The following is a 16,390-nucleotide window of genomic DNA, read 5'->3' as shown; positions in this document are numbered from 1 at the left end:
ACGTCATCCACCAGGGCCAGCGTGCAACCCACGGACTGCCTGTCATTAATTCACCACAGCCGATTTTATTTCAGAGCAATACGCACGGCTAGTTTAAATAAAACAGTCAAAATTATCCTTGAATTCAACAGTGCAGCTCACCGAGTTTCGGGTGCGGCGGCGACTGGCTGTGGAAAGCCTGGGGTCCTTCCTTGCTGCCCATGTGCGGAGCCTGGCGGCGGCGGCGGCGACAACATGGGAGGTCTGGAGAAGAAGAAGGTTGGTTGGGTCTCGGGGCTGCGGCGGGGGTGGTCGGACTGGCGGTGGCACCGGGGCTGAACTCGTGAACTGTGACCGGGACCCCCTTCTCAATCGGTTGCCGTGGGGAGGGACACCCGTCCGGTCGCTGGGACCCCTTCCCCACCACCCCCTTCCCACCACCCCCCTCTCCCCACCACCCCCCTCTCCCCATCAACCCCCTCTCCCCACCACCCCCTTCCCCATCAACCCCCTCTCCCCACCACCCCCTTCCCCATCAACCCCCTCTCCCCACCACCCCCTTCCCCATCACCCCCCTCTCCCCACCACCCCCTTCCCACCACCCCCCTCTCCCCACCACCCCCTTCCCCATCACCCCCCTCTCCCCACCACCCCCTTCCCCATCACCCCCCTCTCCCCACCACCCCCTTCCCCATCACCCCCCTCTCCCCACCACCCCCTTCCCCATCACCCCCCTCTCCCCACCACCCCCTTCCCCACCACCCCCTTCCCACCACCCCCCCTCTCCCCACCACCCCCTTCCCCATCACCCCCCTCTCCCCACCACCCCCTTCCCCATCACCCCCCTCTCCCCACCACCCCCTTCCCCATCACCCCCCTCTCCCCACCACCCCCTTCCCCATCACCCCCCTCTCCCCACCACCCCCTTCCCCATCACCCCCCTCTCCCCACCACCCCCTTCCCCATCACCCCCCTCTCCCCACCACCCCCTTCCCCATCACCCCCCTCTCCCCACCACCCCCTTCCCCATCACCCCCCTCTCCCCACCACCCCCTTCCCCACCACCCCCTCTCCCCACCACCCTCTCTCCCCATCACCCCCCTCTCCCCACCACCCCCCTTCCCCACCACCCCCCTTCCCCCATCACCCCCTTCCCCCATCACCCCCTTCCCCCACCAATCCTTCCCCCACCAATCTCTCCCCATCACCCCCTTCCCCACCACCCTCCCCCCACCACCCCCTTCCCCACCACCCCCTTCCCCACCACCCCCTTCCCCCACCAATCCTTCCCCCACCAATCCTTCCCCCACCAATCTCTCCCCATCACCCCCTTCCCCCATCACCCCCTTCCCCCATCACCCCCTTCCCCACCACCCTCTCCCCACCACCCTCTCCCCACCACCCCCTTCCCCACCACCCCCTTCCCCACCACCCTCTCCCCATCACCCTTGCCCCTTCCCCATCACCCTGACCTCCCCCACCACCCCCTTCCCTGTCACCCATTCCCCCTCCCGTTACCATGACCCATCAGACCTCTCTCTCTAACCAGGTTGTAACCAGTACACCCCCAACTCCAGTCGTCGCTCCCCTGCTGCTGTGACGAATGGACCCCCTTCCCCACCCCACAGGTTGCTGTAACCTGTTGACTCCCCACCCCCACCCCCCTCCAGTGCTGAATCCAGGTGATCTGCCTTCACCATGTACTGTCACCCCTGTTGCTGTCAGGGACTCTGTGCTGCCACTTCATGGTTCCACCTCCACCAAGCAAAATCATAATTTGTATACTGTAACAAATAAAACATTCATTTCTTTTTCCATTAGTATGAAAGAGGAGCAGCTACGAACTATATTACTAGAAATAAAGCCAGGAAGAAGTTGCAACTGAGTCTTGCGGATTTCAGGTGAGATATTACCTGTTAGAATGGATTACATCTTTCAAAGTGATTTGTTGTGAGAATTGCATTATGTACTGGCTTGCTTCCGCAGCTGTGGCACTGTTTTACTCTAATAATGTAAGATAGTTCATCTTACATAAGACGCAATCAAAACTGCTTTATTTGTTATTTTATTTCTCAAGGGATATTTTCCTTGAGTCTGCATTGTTGATGCAATCGATCAAGTATAGGTGCACAAATTACTTGTACTTTGCTTTTTGGTTGACAGCTCTGGTAAACATCTTAGAATTTTTGAAAACGAGTTTCTGGTACAATTGTATCTCTAATTTTATCCGATAACCTGTGGCAGGTGTATCCTAGTACACCTTATGTTTGGTTCAAAGTTGAGTTTCTTGTTACATGCACAAGTATACGTATCCACAGGTGTAGTGAAAAACTTAGTTGCAGCAGGATCACAGGCACATAGCATCATATAAGCAGCATTCACAAGAAAAGCATAAAATTATACACAATTTTTACAAGAAAGCACACAATTAGAACTAAAAAAACAAAGTCCATTTTAGTGCAAGGTGGTCATAACATTGCTAAACTGTAGTGATTAGGATTTTGCTGGTTGGTTCAAGAACCAAATGGTTGAAGGGAAATAGCGGTTCTTGAACCTGATGGTGTGGGACTTCAGGCTTCTGTACCTCCTGCCCGATAGTAGCTGCGAAAAAGTAGCATGGCCCGGATAGTGGGGATCTTTGATAGATGTTGCCAGCTTGAGGCAGTGCCCTAAATGAGTCAGAGAATCGTCACTTCAAGTCTCTGGGTGAGATATAGAAATTGGGAATATAAGGGTTTGGAGGAATTTTAAAATGTGGATGAAAGGTTTAAGGGTGCTACAGGAGTCAGTGAAAATCAGCATGGGTGAATAGGATTTAATGCAAATTAGACTGCAGTTAGTGGATTTGTGAATGAGTTCAAATTTCCTGAAAATGAGGATGCTACTAGCGAGCAATAGTCAAGTCCAGAGGTAAAGACCTGAATGAGGGTTTCAGTAGAAAAAATCTGGCATATGCTCATCCAAACAAAAAGTTTAATGAAACAGGTTATTAACATTTGTTCCTAAAAATAGTTGCTATATCCATTATGCCTTTTATTTTTAATAGGCGATTATGCATTCTGAAGGGTATTTATCCTCATGAGCCCAAGCACAAGAAGAAGGTTAACAAAGGTTCAACAGCTCCACGTACTTTTTATCTTATCAAAGATATAAAGTTTTTACTGCATGAACCCATTGTGACCAAGTTTCGTGAGTATAAAGTAAGTTTTGTATTTAATTTTCTTAAATGAATAATATGATATGTGCGTGTTTTAGAAAGTCAAAGTTGAGTTTATTATCATATGCACAAATATGTGTGTGCACAGGTGCAATGAAAAACTTACTTGAGGCAGCATCACAGTGACATACTATCAGATACACAACATTTACAAGAAAACCATAAAGTAAATATAAATCATAATTATATAAATTATAATATATGAATATAAATTATGCACAATTTTTACAAGAAAGAACACATTAGAACAAAAAAAAAGTTCATTCTAGTGCAAAGTGGTCATAGTAATGCTGTAATGAGGTAGTGATTAGGGTTGTGCATGTTGGTTCAAGAACCGAATGGTTGAAGCGGAGTAGCTGTTCTTGAACCTGGTAGTGTGGGACTTCAGGCTTCTGTACCTCCTGCCCTATAGTAGCTGTGAGAAGGTGGCATGTCTCGAATGGTGATCACCTTTGATGATAGACGTTGCCTTCTTGAGGTAGGCCTCGTGTAGATACTACCGATAGTCAGGAGGGATGTGCCTGTGTTGTATTGGGCTGAGTCCACTACTCTCTGCAGCTTCTTGCATTCTGTGCATTTGAATTACCGTACTGGACTGTGATGTAACTAGTCCAGAAACTTTCAACAGTACATCTGTAGAAGTTTGTTAGAATGTTGGTGACATTCTGAACCTCCTTAACCTTCTAAGAAAATGAAGACTCTGGCACACCTTCCTTGTGATTGCATCTATATGCTGGGCCCAGGACAGATCATCTGATATGTTAATGTCCTGGAAAGTTGTTGAACCTCCCCACCGTTGATCCACCAATGTAGACTGGCGCATGTCTGCCCTTCTTCCCCTTCCTGAAGTCAACAATTAGTTTAGCTTTACTGACGTTGAGCAAGAGGTTGTTGTTGCAGTACCACTCAACCATGTGTCCTATCTCACTCTGGTAGGCCGACTCATCACCACCTGTGAACCTTCTGCATAAGTGCTTAGATTGTTTGCTACCTGTAGTGAGCTAAAAGAATCTAAAATTTATTGTTATTCATCAGCTTTTGGGATTTTTGGGCTGTTCTGCACTTCAAATAGTAATTGGGATAAAATCATAAAAGCCCATTTTGCATATGTCTTTTAAATTAAGTTACTTGCAGAAAACAACTTCTCTTCATCCTTTGAATGTTTTTCAATGTAACATTTTATGTTGGAAGGTGTAGGCAGCATTTCTTGTGTTCCTTGTGGCAGGCAATTTTTTCATGTGGCAGGCAGGTGATTTTTAGATACCAAGTTTTCTACTTTCATATGATACTGAGAAATCAATCGGTATGCTATTCAAAGTACAGCTGTAATTTATATTTTAACTGTTTATTGCTCTTGTATTCTTCAGGCATTCTAGGATTGTTCATAAGTGTGTTAAAGCAGTTGTGGTATTCCTGTAAATGAGAAAAAGTGCTTTCTTAAAATATTACTTGTTTTTGTAGAAATGTGAACTTTGGTTTTCTTCACTTGCACATTTTTCATTTAATATCTAAAAATTTCTAATATCCATTGTGCTTACATTTGTCTCCCTCAACTGTTAGCTGTTCCAAGATCTTGTTCGGAATCAAATTTATAACAAACTCGTGGCATCTGTCTCCCGAGATCCCTTTCCTCTGCCGCAGAAATGAGGAGCTTGTAAATCTGTTGCTAAGATTTGGACCATCATTCATCTGCATTCTTCCTTCCACTACCTGTTCTAGCCACAACTTTGTGCCTTTTTCTATTTTCTCTGTCTGCCATAAAGCCCTCCGTAAACTTGTCCCATCCATTTTATCCGAATCACAATGAACCATTGCCCAGCTTCTACCACCTGTCATCTATGCCAGATGAAACTGTAAATGATACCCTCTTCATCATCCTTATCCCTTTCAAAATTACCTACAAAAAAATATTGATTTCTTCATCTTTGCAAACAATTGCTCTTCTTCAACTTTCTCCTCTTGTTCTTGAACATATGGATAATTCAACCAGATGAAACATTGAAAACGTTCTGATTAGTTACTGTCCCTCCTTGGCTTTTGCAGCCTTTGAGATGATCAACCTAATCACCTTTTCCTTTGTCTTTATTGGGGCTAGTTCAGTGAGATTGCTCTTACTTAATTCTACTCAACCATCTTCATCAGAACATCTACAATAAAGGCTTTGCTTGCCACTCCTATGCTGTTGCTCCCAGGCTCCTCTTTCTTTTCAGATGTATTTCATTTCTTAGAAATGTTACTCATTTCTTTTTAAAGAGTCAACTTTCTCACCAGAGTGCGCTCACAGTTATAATTGATATTCTAAATTTTATCCCACTTACTGCTTGCCTGAAATCGGTCTTGGATGAGGTGCAGTTATCCTTAGTTAATCACTTACAGTCTTGTCAATGATTATCACCCCTGCCACAAACTTTTTATCACCACCACTGATTTCATTGATTCACCTTGACAGAGTGGCCGTGAAAATCAGACTCTGAACATGTTCGGTATACCATTCAACTCCAAATTAAGATTCTAATCACATATAACTATCATCAGGAAGGCTGTCAATTTAACTTTAACGTCATTTGTTTGAGACCTACTTTATCAAAACTGCTGCTAAAACCCTCAACCATGCCTTTGTCGCCTCCAGACTTGGTACTCTGGTTAACCTCCCTCTCTCCTGTGTAAACCATGATGCTTCTGATACTTTGCTATCTGTATCTTACTTTGCCTCAAGTCCTGCTCATCTATTGTTCCTGTACTACATTAGGTCCTGGTCTCAATAATTAAAATTTGTTTTCATCCCTGTGACTAAATCCCTCCATTGCCTATTATTCTTCTTGTTCAGCCTTCTATTGCCTCCGTATTCACCATCCCCGCCACACCTCCAATCCTTTGACTCTGGGCGTCATGCCTTCTATAATTTAGTTAGTTGCTCTAATAGTTTATGATGTTGGATTATTCTGAAATTTAACAGGAAAAGAGATCTCTCTCGTAGTTTTGTTTTAAAAAGACCTGTGCAAATAAAAGCAATTACTTAAACAGCAAAATGATTAAGCTTCTCTAGAAACAAATTTCGTCACTAATATTGTGCCAAAAATATATTTGCTTTATTTCCATTTTCTTCAACTTACATTTCAATGAAAATTTATTTATCTGATTTCTTTAAAATAGGCATTAGTGTGTTCTGTTATCCATTTTGAAGGAAACTTAACATTTGGGATAAATTGTTAAAGAAAAGCTGTGATACCTGGTTATGCTTTTTCAGGTATTTGTTCGTAAACTCCGTAAGGCCTTTGGAAAAGCAGAATGGAATACAGTTAACAGGCTCAAGGACAATAAACCTGTATATAAGCTGGATCATATTGTCAAAGAAAGGTAATTTGTGAGGAAACTATTGATGTTCATTAAGTCCAGTCTGTTTCTGTTATGCATTAAATATGACTTAAGGTAAGCCTTTACTGTCGGATATATTAAGCACAATAAAAGATTGTTAAAATGTGTAACAAAAAATAGAGATTAGGGGTATCCATAACTATTCAGCTGCATCCAAAAATAGGCTAAATAAATACATTAGGATATCCTAAACATTTTAACACTCTTCCAAATATTTTTGGATGCAGCTAAATAGTTATGGGTATCTCCTATCTTTGTATTTCTTTTACACATTTTAATAATCTTACCCTGGAGGAACTTGAGAAATTCAGGAATTGCTGCTTACATTTCCAAATGTTTTTTTATTTGTGGCACTGAAACTTGCAATAAGTTGATATGTGCTATAGAGAAATTAGTACGTTTCTCAGTCAGCTATAGCATTTAATGAAATCATTCTGAAATGACTATGGAGTGGTGGTGTCCTGAAGCATTTTACAGCCAATGAAGTATAACTATGATCACTACTGTATTGAGGGAAGCATTGTATTAAACAGAAATAGCAATTAAATTATGACCACAAAATCTATTTTACTGACATTGGCTGATGGGAACGATTATAACAACCTCTGGGAAGAACTGACTTGCATCTCTTCAGAATAGTGCCATGGAATATCTTAACATTCACCTGAAAGGACATATAGAATATAATATTTCCTACTTCATTGGTAATGTCCCTTATCAAATTTGGGAGGTTCCTAGCTCAAGTCTCACTCCAGAGATCTGAGCACACAAATCTAGGCAGTAGTGCAGTATTGAGGGAGTGTTGAAGTGTAAGAGATGCTGTCTTTTAGATGAGATGTTGCACCAAAGCCCAATCTCCCATCTGGGCATAAAAAGCTCCCACTAATCTATGTATCCAGAATATCATTCTTCAACTTTTTCACCAGCTACAATATGATCCCAGTCACAGATTCCCATCCCTACCCCTTTCTGCTTTCCGCAGGGACCACATTTTCTGTGACTGTCTGATTTGCTCATCCCTTACCCCTCCCCCGGCAGTTTCTTCTGCAATCATAGGAGGTGCAATACCTGTCCCTACACCTCCTTTCTTACCACCATCCAGAGACCTAAACAGCCCTTCCAGATGAGGCAGAGAGTCACATGCACCTTCTGCAACCTTTTCTATTACATTTGGTGCTCTCGATGTTACCTCTATGTTGGTGAGACCAAGGGCAGACTAGGTAACTGCTTTGCTGAGCACCTGTGTTCTGTGCACCAGGCTCCCAGTTGCAAGCCATTTTAATTTCCTCAGCCTCCCACACAGCCCGGGTGAGGTCAAACATAAACTAGAGGGACAGCATCTCACATAATGCCTAGATAGTCTACAACCCGACAGCGTGAACATTGAATTCTCCAATTTCAGCTAAGTTGCTCCCCCTCTGTCCATTTCTCTCTCCTCCTGATATACCCAGGTCCTCCTGCACACACCTATCCAGCCCTTTATCACCCAGTTTCTTTCTATCCATCTGCCCACCCCACCTCCCTTATTTGGTTCCATGCTCCACCTTCCTTTCCTATTGGAGTCCATCATCTGCAGCTCTTCGTTTCCTCCACCTACCACCTCCCAGCCTCTGTCACTATTTCCACCTTTCCCTCCACCACCTGACTATCTGCCAATCACCTCTCCACCTATCGCTTGCCAGCCCTTGCTCCACCTCTTTCCCCCTCGCCTCTTTATACTGACTATCTCCCCTCTACTCTTTCAGTCCAGGTGAGGGGTCTCGACCTGAAACACCAACTGTCCATTTCCCTCTGTGGATGCAACCTGACCCCTTGAATTCCTTCAGTAGTATGTTTTTTTTATTGGGTAAACTGTCATGTGGGGTAAATGAAGCATTTTGGGAGGAAATTAAGTATAGTCCAAGCATTAGAATGGAACCAAATGATTGTAATTTGATAACTTATTAAAATGTTTAGAGCTGAGATCAGAGGTAAACCAAAATTTTCAAAATCCAAAATCTGACTGAAGTGCAGATCTACACCATTCCAGTAAAGCAGGGTGACTTTAAAAATGTCTCCTGTCAATTTTAAAACTCCTTTTTTTTTAACATCAGAAAATCTTTTGTTAGCCTTCTAATGGGCAGTTTCCTTAGTTACTAAGTTGGGCCAGGGCATGGTGCTGTTTGAAATGGAATAACATCATTTCTGCTTCTAGGAATGGCCAGTTATGTAACCAATACATTAATTCTTAAATGAACAGAACCTAGAATTTGAAGCTCTTGTAACTATCCTTCATGACCTTCAGGGCAAGAGCTAACAATATTTAATGGAATTAAACGTATTGCAAGACCATTTAGCTTTAGTTGCTTTGACTGGTAGACCAATTCAAAACAAGCTCACTTTTTTTAACCTTTAGCTCTGTATTTGCTCTACTTGAAATACTTATCTACTATTTTCTTTAGTGAAGTATTCCAAAGACCACCAATCATTGTGGAAATGATCCTCGCCCTCAATTCTCTGTGATATTTAAAATTAATGCTCTTTTCCCGAAAATCAGAAAATTCTTGCCCCATTCAAAATATTACAGTAAACCTTCATTAAATTTCTTGAGTTTCTCTCTTGTAGTGAAAATATATGTAGTGTAATTTTTCCTCCCAACCATTGCTATCCACCCCTTAGTAAATTTTTACATTACTTGATATCTGTGGCTGTGTGTCTTTTCCAATAATGGATGCCCAAAGCTGCATAAGGTATTGTGACCATGGCTTAACGTTCTGTGTATTTGCTATTAGGTTCTCTACCCTTATTTATAAACTCAAAGTGATTCTGACCTTTCATAGAGTAGAATCGTACAGCACAGAAACAGGGCCCTTTCAGCCATCTCATTCTTGCCAACCATAATGCCTAATCTAGGCTAATCCTACTTGCCTGCATTAGGCCTGTATCCCTCTGTGCCTTTGCTATCTAAGTATCTGTCCGAGAAAGTACTTTTCTTTTTATCTATGTGTTTATTTAGTAAATTATAGATTTTAGAATTGCTAGACAAAAGAAATCCTTGGTTCATTTTCTTCACTTTCTATCTTCCTGATGGGTAGGTGATATTAATAGTTTATCTATCTTGGCTGTGTACCTCTCCCAACAAATTGAGGTTGGAACTTGGAGAGCTGTAGTGATGGAGAACATTAGCAACAATATCCAAAGTCGCCTATCACTTCCAAACATGCTACATTTACCACATGTCACATCTCACATTACTTGTACTGTATCCCAAGGTGTTTGTCACAGCTTAAAGGCAGATTGGCAAATGAGATCTGTCACTTATGCTTCCAGTCTCACTGTAGTACATAAAGAAAAGACCCTAAGCACTCAAACTGTGTTGACACAACATAGATGACACAAAATTGGAATATCATCACCCCTCCTGCCCCAGGACCCCTCTTTCCACAGATGCTGCCTGACCTGTTAGTGTTTCCAGCATTTTCTGTTTTTAAGATATAAGACAGTTGTATATTTCTCTTATCAGAACCTTTAAATTCACACAAATTTGAGCACTTTTGGATTGTCCTAAATTCCTTGAAGAATTTGCTGCATATGCAGCTGATTTTCTTAAATGGCCCTCAGCTGCCTCCTGCCACCACAGAAAATTTGTAGTTCCTGCAGAGGCTTGAGGTAATATTACCAGCACAGTACAAGTGATGTTTCATTTGACACCTTATAGTGGTAATAGGGCCAACTTCCACTGTTGAGTCCATCTTCCAAAGTTCAAAGCTAACTGATCCTTGGTATAATTGCTAAACTTGCTCTTGCAGCATCTCTTGAAGATCCCTTTCTAGCCTTTAGATGACACCACCATCACCCATTTTCGCAACTGCTATTTCCATTTCTAGTTCCTCTTTGTTCCTTAGAATCTAGGACAACTTACTTCCACTGCAGCATGGGTTCTGATGTGGCTAATGATGCTAATATGGGGAACTTCAGACTCTTCCACAGATGGGATCAGTGGTACCCTGTGGGATGGGTGGATGGTGGTTTGTGAAGTGGTACACTCCTTCTGCCATTTATGCAAGACTTCTGTGTGCACCCAGTGCATGGCCTCAAGGCACCCAATGCCATCCCAAATGTACCTTCTCCATTTGAAGCGGTTATGTGCTGAGTCCCAAAAGTCAGTGGGAATGTTACATCTGTGAATCTTTTCCTCTGTCTGCCTGGTAATGTCTTCCCATGACAGAGATAGGAGTAGACCATTTTGGCAGTCTGATGTTGGGTATACAAGTGATGTGACCTGTCCAATGTGACCAACTGAGTGTAACCAGAGCCTCAGTACTGGGGATGTTGTCCTTGAAGAGGACACAGACATGGTTTTGCTTATCCTTCTGGTAAATTTGGAAGGTTTTGTGAGCAGTGTTGGTGACATTTTTCCGGTACCTTTGCCAGTTGTAGGTAGTTTAGATCTCATGGGCATATAGACCAGGGATTACTGCTGCCCTGGTAGACCTCGAGTTTTGTGTTAGGTCTGAGTTGTTTATCTTCAAATGCCCACATCCTTAATTGACCAAAGACCCTGCTGGTGCATTGAAAATGGTAGTGAATTTCATCATTGATGCCTGCCTTCATCAAGAAATAGCTCCTGTAATATGGGAAACAATCCATCTTTTCCAGCATCTTGTCATGAACCTTTATCGTCAAAAGGCAGCATGGTGCAGCAGGGGTGTTGGTACAGGACCTTTGCCTTGTGGTGTAAGGCCCATCATCCCATTTGCTTTAGTGAAAGTTTCAATGGTGGCATGGAGCTCAGCCTCTGAGTGTGCTCGATCACGCAAGTATTATGTGCATACTGCAAGCTCGACTACTGAGACAGTCAATGCCTACTGGAAGAAGCATTGCAAAGGCCCCCTCAACCATAACTCTGTCAGTGACATGAGCACACTTAACTCCACACAGCATCCTATCCGGGTCTGCCTTGGCATCATTGCTGACTGACACGAAATCAAGAAGGCCATATTCCAACTCAAAAATAAAAAGGCCTCGGGAGCAAACTGTCCCTGTTGAAATCCTAAAACTTGGCAATTAAGAAGTTCAGTGACAAATCCATGTCTAGGAAGAGGAGGATATTCCAGAAAACATCAGACTTGCCGTAACTGTGACAATGTACAAGAAATGAGACAAATTCAACTGTGGTACCTACAGATGACTTTCCCTGTTGTCCAGCACAGGGAAAGTCATCACCTGGTTCTTCCTCGCCGTTCCTTCTGGTGGCCAAAGAGCTGCTCTGAATGAAGATGTGAATTCCATCCATCCAGAAGCACCACGGACACTGCAGACATGATTTTCAACATGCAACAACTTCAGGAAAAATGCAGGGTGGAGCACAAGTTGCCATTTTAACCTCGCCAAAGCTTTTGAATCTGTCAGTTGTGAGTGATTGTGGAACTCCCTCCCTTTTGCTTGCTTTACAATGGCATGTAAGCTGTGATATTAACCAGGCCCGTTGTCTATGAGCGTTGCTGTGAAGAAAGGCTGCATGCATCATTGCCTCAACACTTCTCAATCTTTCTTGCTGCCATCAAACGTCCCATGGGAGCGGAACTAATCTTCAGAACCAACGTACTCATAATACCTATTATCTGTAAATGTACTGAAAATTGCTATTCATAGTCTGATAGCTGATGAGTTTGTGTGTGTGTGTGTGTGAGAGAGAGAGAGAGACCATCTTCTGTTGTTTCTGCCTGATCCCTTGTATTAAATTTAGAGAATCCTTGCCTATTATGAATGCTAAAACTGCATTCCACTTTCATTGGACGTGGCAATTTACATTGATGTGGAGCCTATAATGATTACAGAAAAACTTATATTCACAGGGTTTTTAACAAACCGAGGTGACACCTAACCCCATGGGGATATTGGGCAGATAACCAAAAGTTTATTTGAAACGAGAGGTTTTAATGAGTGTCACAAAAGAGGAAAAAGTGTTTGTGGCCTTGGCAAGTGAAACCATAGCAGCCAGTGGTAGAGCAGTTAATTCACTATGGGTTAATCAAGCTGCCAGAATTGGAAGGTTGAAGGGCTTGCAGAGAAGCTAGGCAATAGCATAAGGGTGAACAAGACTTGGTGCGAGTTAAAATGAGCAGTGGAATTTTGCTTGATGCCAAATAGAAAGAAGGAAGCCAGTCAGGAGTGCATTGGAATCATCAAGTTCAGATATTCAAAATACCATAAAACATTGGGAGTGAAATTGGATTGTAGTGGACAACTATTAAAGGGATTGCGATGCAAGATTCACCTGTTATTCATTGAATGTGCATTTAATTCCTGCTACTTCCTCATGATGATTTCCACAGTCCATCTCTGAGGCTATAATTTCATGTTCAGCACCAATTAAGTGTGATCAAAGGCGGCTTTTATAACAGAAGTGAGTGTGTGGCCTGAACTGATGGTGGAAGTCCACTGCATGGGTTTCGGTAGCTAGCATCCATATTTTCTAATGCTGGACTGCATGCTTAGTGGGAAGAATATAGAAGGAGGAGTTTCTGTACCCACAGAGGGCAGACATGCACAGAAAAAGTGGCAGGAGAGGAAGACATCTGTGAGGCAATGTGAGGAGTCAAGATCCAAAGACCTGGATTTGCAGTAATTTCACACATTGGTCAATGTTAGTGCAGACATTCACAAATGTGATTTCCTGCCAACTACACACTACCTTCACACACTACTCATTGCACCACATTCCAGTCACTCACCCACAGTGAAGTTTCAGTCAGGACTTGGACTTAATTTTCATGTCCCCCACCACAACTTCCTAAACTTACCACTAATCCTAACCCCTCCCCTTTCTTTCCCGTTGTCCTGCTCTGCATGCCCTTCCAATCATTCAACAAACCTGGAAGTAACTGATTCCTTTTCACTATAATCCCAGTGATGTAATAAAAATAGAAAATGCTGGACACACTCAGCAGGTCAGGTAGCATCTGTGGAAAGGGAAACATAGTGATGTTTCAGGTGGATGACCCTTTGCCTGAATTGAGAAAGAAAACACGATAGTTTTAAAATGCAGAGAAGGTGAGAAAAGGATTGCAGTGATGCAAGACGTTTAATGGGAAAAGGGAGGCATTCGTCATCCTAAGAGTTTGGTTAACCGATCATCCATGTAAGTTGAACCCATCACCTGATATCTGATTCGTCCTGCTGACATCAAATCATTATTGCACATGTATTGATATCATGATCTGCTTACTCTGCATAATTTCAGCACAGTCAGGGTTCCATGCACTGCTGCTAACTCCCAGTATGATGGGTGTTGCGAATATGTGCAACATTGCAAATTGGTATACCTTGCGCCTAAACAGTGTTCCACAGCACAAAATTATTCAAGGTGCAATGGCTGCTCAAGTAATATTTTGTTAAGCAATGTAAATAAGATGAAGTGTTTTGCTGCTTATTGAAATGTACACGTTGATGCTTTTGAAGTTTAATTACATTGAACAAATTAATTGTAACTCACTGACTGGGGGAGAAATCTTTTGCAGTCTTTTGCATGAGCTCTTCTTTATTTTTGGTTACTTTACCTACTAACTCTTTCTTGTCACTATTATTGATACTAGAATGTAAAGACCATGTTTCTAGTTGTATTTCCCTAAGACCAGCAAAGTTTCAACCTGAAACGTTAACTCTGTTCCTCTTTCCACAGATGCTTCCTCCTTTTTCAGTATTTTCTGTTTTATTTCAGATCTCCAATTCTGCAGGTTATTTTGTTTGGTTTTCAGCTGCTTAGTGTAACTTGATCATGTCGCTCTGTCCTGCCCAAAAGGTGCTATTAAAAATAATTGAACTGACAAATGTATATGAGTAGAGTTTGACTGAAAGAGTATTGTTGGAAAGTTGAAAACCATTAATGCAAGGAGCAGTTACAGTGAAATGACCTAAGATGCATTTAAGGGAAGGTTAGACATGAGGGGAAAAGAAAGTGGTTGTGCTAGTTTGATGCAGAAGGATGCACACCAGCAGAGACCCGGTGGGTCTATTGATCTGTTTCTTTGGTGTCTATTGTTTAAAGAATAGAAGTAGCAAGTAGGTAAAAGCTAATGCTCCTACTGTTCTTTCTTCTCCTTTTCCCTGCCTCATTGTGTGAACAGCATTAGTCTGTGTCAGATCCAGAATATAGTCAATTCAGCTGCTAAAAGTCATGATGCTTCTATTGGGAGGAAAAACCACAGTATAAATTTCAGAACTAATAAATCACAAAATTGTCAAAATGCAAGTTTTCTGTCAGCATTTAAAGAAAGCTAGATTAATATTTCAAATGGAACCAGAATTTTTATTTTAGAATTCCAGCATTTCTAGATTTCTGATTTCTTTAGTTTAATAGTGAAAACATGATTTCCTTGTATTCTTAAATCTTCTGTTCTGAGAAACAAATTTAACATGGCTGAGTGAATTACAAGGCTAAAATAATCTCAGTAGCTTTGTGCAATTGCAAAAGAGCAATGCCCAAGTGACATGCATCAAATGTCCTTGAAGACATTTCTTTTTTGGAAAGTCTAATTATTCTGTTTATTTCTGGCACTACAATCATCTCTTCCCTTCCACCCTCCCCTGTCGGTACTTAACATTTCAATAATTACTTAACTGATATTGAAACCTCGGCAAATAGCACATTGTTATTGTGTACTTCTGTTCCATTGCTCTGAATGTCATCAGATGGAGCACACTACCAGTTCCCATGTCTCTCGTTTACCTTCCCACAGTGACACCACACACCCTCTCCTCCCCAACTGATCACCATCTCCAGCACTGAGTGTTAGACTGTTTAGATTTTATCACGAATTTGCATCTTCTGTTAACCTGTACCAGCTATTTTCCCCATGTGGTATTAAATTATTGATGCAGAAGGTGCTTTTGTTTTTCCAAAAATGATTTTTGATGCTAGAACAAGTTTCTAGGGATGTTAGCTGATCTTTTTGTTAGAGACAGCTTTCTTGACACCTAATTTACACCACATTTTAAAAGAATTTTTGTTTTAATGGGGGAACTATTTCAACTCAAGGTGCTTTAATATAATTGTTAATGATTGACCAGACATCTGTTAATATATGCTGTATTTGCACAATTGTCTTGGTTTCTGTTTGGATTTCAAACAAAAGGATTTGTAAACCTACTTCAGATCTGTTAGAAGTACAGCCATCTCAAGTTACATGGTGCATTAAAATCTTTTGTCTATAATTTCAGCCATGACTTTACCCTGTCTTTTCTTGGCAATGTCCTCCATTCCTCAATCTGGCTTTTTCTCTTTTTCCCTGCCTTTTGTCCAGTGTTGGTAGCCACTTCAGTTCTCTTTAAGTGCCCTTTCAAAGCTATTTAACCAGACTTTTAACTCCTTTACCTCTTTACTCCCTCTGAACTCTGTGGCATTCATTCTTCCTACTTTTAAACCATGGTGATCTGTCCACTGTTAGCATTCGATCTCCACAAATTTTAGTGGCTTTGAAATTAACAGCTAAAAAATCTTATCTTGTCCCAGCTTCTCTTACTTAAAACATTTCGGTCCTTTTGTTCCATTTGAAGTATTTTTAACCACTTTTGAACAGTATTTGGCCTCTGTTTCTATCACCTGACTTATCATTCTGGGTGTACAGTTGCCCCTTTCTTGGATTGGAGAGAGTCATACAGCATGGAAAAAGACCATTTGGCCCATCATGTCCATGTCAATCAAGGGGCACTCATCCATATTAATCCCAGCTTCCAGCATTTGGCCCATAGCCTTCAATGCCAAGGCAATTCCAGTGCTCATCTGGACACCTCTTAAATGCTGTTAGTGACTCTGCTTCCACCACTCTCTCTGGTAAT

General features: G+C 42.2%; 1 protein-coding gene across 1 annotated transcript in view; it reads left to right on the top strand.

The window, feature by feature from the left end:
• The first annotated feature begins 69 nt into the window (after positions 1–69).
• pes (pescadillo) overlaps positions 70–16,390 on the top strand; it is a 42,587-nt gene continuing 26,266 nt past the window's right edge. Inside the window, exons 1-4 of the mRNA XM_052032412.1 lie at positions 70–258; positions 1,801–1,880; positions 3,026–3,179; positions 6,444–6,553. Coding sequence (XP_051888372.1) covers positions 235–258; positions 1,801–1,880; positions 3,026–3,179; positions 6,444–6,553 — 368 coding nt within the window. The 5' untranslated portion in view covers positions 70–234. The remainder of the gene's footprint in view (positions 259–1,800; positions 1,881–3,025; positions 3,180–6,443; positions 6,554–16,390) is intronic.

This window comes from Pristis pectinata, chromosome 17, assembly GCF_009764475.1.
Source record: "Pristis pectinata isolate sPriPec2 chromosome 17, sPriPec2.1.pri, whole genome shotgun sequence".
Taxonomy (NCBI): Eukaryota; Metazoa; Chordata; class Chondrichthyes; order Rhinopristiformes; family Pristidae; genus Pristis; species Pristis pectinata.
This window is presented reverse-complemented; position numbering and strand designations above follow the sequence as displayed.